Source organism: Ursus maritimus, assembly GCF_017311325.1.
Source record: "Ursus maritimus isolate PB19 chromosome Y unlocalized genomic scaffold, ASM1731132v1 scaffold_Y8, whole genome shotgun sequence".
NCBI classification, from domain to species: domain Eukaryota; kingdom Metazoa; phylum Chordata; class Mammalia; order Carnivora; family Ursidae; genus Ursus; species Ursus maritimus.
Genome location: NW_024423341.1, coordinates 38791 through 42712, shown reverse-complemented (window position 1 = coordinate 42712; position 3922 = coordinate 38791). Strand labels below are relative to the sequence as shown.

General features: G+C 38.8%; 1 protein-coding gene across 1 annotated transcript in view; it reads right to left on the bottom strand.

The window, feature by feature from the left end:
* Positions 1-3922, bottom strand: part of LOC103680931 (serine protease 52-like) — a 16610-nt gene that overhangs the window by 974 nt on the left and 11714 nt on the right. Inside the window, exons 2-4 of the mRNA XM_040636159.1 lie at positions 1503-1638; positions 881-1128; positions 1-110 (exon numbers count right to left, since the gene is read on the bottom strand). The exon at positions 1-110 is cut by the window's left edge and continues 13 nt beyond it. Coding sequence (XP_040492093.1) covers positions 1-110; positions 881-1128; positions 1503-1638 — 494 coding nt within the window. The remainder of the gene's footprint in view (positions 111-880; positions 1129-1502; positions 1639-3922) is intronic.

Below are 3922 nucleotides of genomic sequence, written 5' to 3'. Positions count from 1 at the left end.
TGAAGTAAAAAAACAGAAAATGCCCCTGCCAATGTCAGGGTAGAGGTGGGCACAGCTTGAAGCTCCTATCACCTGCATCTGTAACATTTCTGGATTCTCATCTGTCTCACCTAGAAAAACAGGTATAAAATAAGAAGTTCAAGGGAGACAGACTGCATAACACTAACTAATGAGATGATATCATAATCACTTTAAATTATCTTTAAGTTTTAATAAGAAATTTATTTTGTAATCACTGTATTACTATGCAAATTTATCCATTCTAATAATTCCCGCACTTTTTAAATGCCATTCCAAATAATTAACATTTGATTTTCATTTGTAAAATAAATTTTGAGTCAAGTTTAGCTTCACTTTCTTAAGCATAAATAAAAACAAAAACCTATGTTTTTCATTATAAAAGTCGACTTAGGAAGCAGTTCATGTTTACTTTATTTATGAAACTTGATAGTGCACAGAAAGATCTTCCTTGTTTATTTTGCACATTGAAATCTTATGGAGTGATTATCAAAAGTATCATTTTATAAAACAAAAACCAATCCCAGACTATATCTCCGATTTTGATTAAAAATTAAAATTAATAGGGCTCTTGGGGAGCTCAGTCAGTGAAGTATCTGCCTTCAGTTCAGATCATGATCCCGGGGTCCTGAGATTGAGTCCAGCATCAGGCTCCCTGCTCAGGAGGGAGCCTGCTTCTCCCTCTCCCTCTGCCTCTTTCTCTGTCACTCATGAATAAATAAAATCTTTAAGAAAAAAATTAAAATTCATAATAGAGACAATATTGGTTAGCTTTCTTACCTGAATTTTAACATCAAACAAATGGACACTCCATCTCACATGTTTTAGAATCACTGTCCTAATAAGCAAAGTAACTACTGACCTGGTTTGAGAACTCTTGGCCCAGAAAGCCAGCATTCTGAGCTATTGAGGTTCTTCAGATATCCCAATGGTGCTAAGAGCTGAATGGGAGTTTGGACCTCTTGAAGGAGCAGCAGTGCTAGATCATTTCTTGCTGCCCCACTCACCAACCGAAATCTCTCATGCAATAGAATGTCAGACACCTTAACAACTCTCAGAGGTGCTCCAGGGTGCTTCAGGCCCAATATTACAGCAGTGTCTTCAGGATTCCTAAGTGTGTAGTTAAGAAATGATTTAGAATATATTCACTAGGAAATACGAGCCTTTAGCAGCCATCAGTTTTAGGCTTTCTAATGTATTCCATTAGCTATGATACACAATGCTCCTACTTTACCTGTAGGGCCATCAGAACCCTATGAAAACTCAAAATTCATACACAGTGGAATTATAGAGGTATTAACTAAGAGAGATATCAATCAGACACGCTGATGCAAATTTCTTGCTTAGCCTGATGCAAAGATGCTATAGAGATAAGAGATACTGTTCAGACATAATATGAAGTGAATTAATCCAAAGAATACTTCAACAAACTAGTTTGAATATATGTATAATACTGTATTAGATGAAGCAGGATGCAAACTTACATGTTCCTGACACAATGGGCAGCAGTGAGAACCCAAGAGCTGCTAACAATGGAGCCACTGCAAATCTGACTGCCACAACTGACAATCATGGCCTGCCAAGGCATGGCATATCGTAGAGAAATTCGATCTGCTAAAGCTGGGAATAAAAGTAAATTCAGTAGAATTGTCATCTGTAGTCCCTCTTAGAAGTTTTTTATCCTTCCTAGCCCTGCTAAGCTTATCATTACTAAAATTGAATCACAAACGCACAGTGTGTACTACTACATATGTGCTACTTCTCTAAAAAGAATAATTGCCTTATTGTTATGTTTCCAAATCCATCATTACTTTATGGCCCAGTTTAATTACCTTTCATTTGTCAAAATATTGAGAACTATTATAGGTCTCTTCCCAAGTAGAATTCTTTTTCAACTGTTAGCATGCCTAGTTAGGTGTCATTAACAGAATAAGCAATAAAAAGGAAAATTTTATTTTACCATTTATTAGAGAAATAAATTTTTAAAAATTAATTAAAGTGGAACTGGAGGAATGGAGCTTAAATACTTTGAAAAATTTAGTGACACTTAGGAGGGAATGATGGTGGCACAGGAGGAGGACCTTACAGTCACCCCATCTAGTGAACACAACTACATAACTATCAAATTATCTGAAATGCAACAGAAATTGATATGAAGACTGAGAGAACAAATTACAAACTAAAGACAGAAGAAGCCATATTGAAGAAGGCAGGAAGTGTAGAGATGTGGTTTGGGAGAGAAATGGATCATGGCCACTGCAGTGGGTAGGGAACAATGATGGAGAAGAAGGGTGACAGACAGACTAACACACATGGCAGTGCACAGGGAAAACAAACACCATAGGAATTAGCTTGGAAAGTGAACGGAGCTGAATTTTGTAATTTCTTGCAACCAGTGGGGCTGAAGTCTGTAGTTAAACATCAGTAGGCTTGGCTCTGGGAAAGCCCAGAGACACTGAGGCTGCCCCATTTGAAAAGGCAGGGAAACAGCCCAGGAACATAGAGTGTGGAAACAGCAATCTGAAGAGCACCTTTGGCACAATCAGAGAGGCTCCATTTCAGAGAATGTCCCAGAGAGGCAGCGTTCACAGACAGACCATCTCTAGGAACAAAGGATCTAGCAGACCATCTCTAGGAACAAAGGATCTAAAAACAAATCATGGAACACCATTTACTTCTTCCGCCCCTCAGAATAAACACAGGGCCACATGTCATAACCAGTGCAGCATGATCACTTGCTACACAACTTGTTTACACCAAGCTCTACCCCCTTGTGTTCTAGCAGGACTGCCATTCTCAGTCAAATCTGCCTCAGTCTCAGCGTGGTGGGGTTTTCACCATGGTGGGCTTCCCATAAGCCCAGCACAAACACCTGCCTAGACCACATCTCCCAACCTGAGAGTTTTGTGAAGCCTGGGTTCCAGAGACAGTGGTAACACATCTCATTTCACAATCTGATCAGAGCACACCTAGAAAAAAAACTACCACATTCAGGACAGGGACCAAACACTGCCCACAACAGGCCTATGTAGAAGACAGACTGGAATGATAAAGTGGCCAGAAAGAAACAAAAGAAAAAAGGTAGCACACACTGGAGGCATGCCTGGAAGTGGCAGCTGTTGGGGAACAATGACACTATACAGCAGGGCACTACAGGACCTCTTCTTCCTAAGGCCACTACCCTCCAGAAGAGGAAATGTAGCTAACTTTCCTAACACAGAGAAACAGCCATGGAGACTGAGATAAAATAAAAAGATGGAGAAATTTATCTTAAATGAAAGAAAAAGATAATACTTTATATGGAAAACCCAAAAGACTCCACCCCCAAATTACTAGAACTCATAGAATAATTCAGTAAAGCAGTAGGAAACAAAATCAATGCTCAGAAATTAGTTGCATTTCTATACATGAACAATGAGACTGAAGAAAGAGAAATTGGGGAATTGATTCCATTTATAATAACACCAAAAACCATAAGATATCTCGGAATAAACTTAACCAGAGAGGTAAAGGATCTATACTCTAGAAACTACAGAACACTGATGAAACACATTGAAGAAGACACAAAAAGATGGAAAAACATTCCATACTCATGGATCAGAAGAATAAACATAGTTAAAATGTCTATGCTGCCCAGAGCAATCTACACTTTCAACACCATCCTGATCAAAATACCAATGACATTTTTTAAGGAGCTGGAACAAACAATTCTAAAATTTGTGTGGCCAGAAAAGACCCCATATCACCAAAGAAATGTTGAAAAAGAAAAACAAAGCTGCGTGTATCACGTTGCCCGATTTCAAGCTGCACTACAAAGCTGTGATCACAAAGACAGCATGGTACTGGCACAAAAACAGACACATAGACCAATGGAACAGAATGGAGAACCCAGAAATGGACCCTC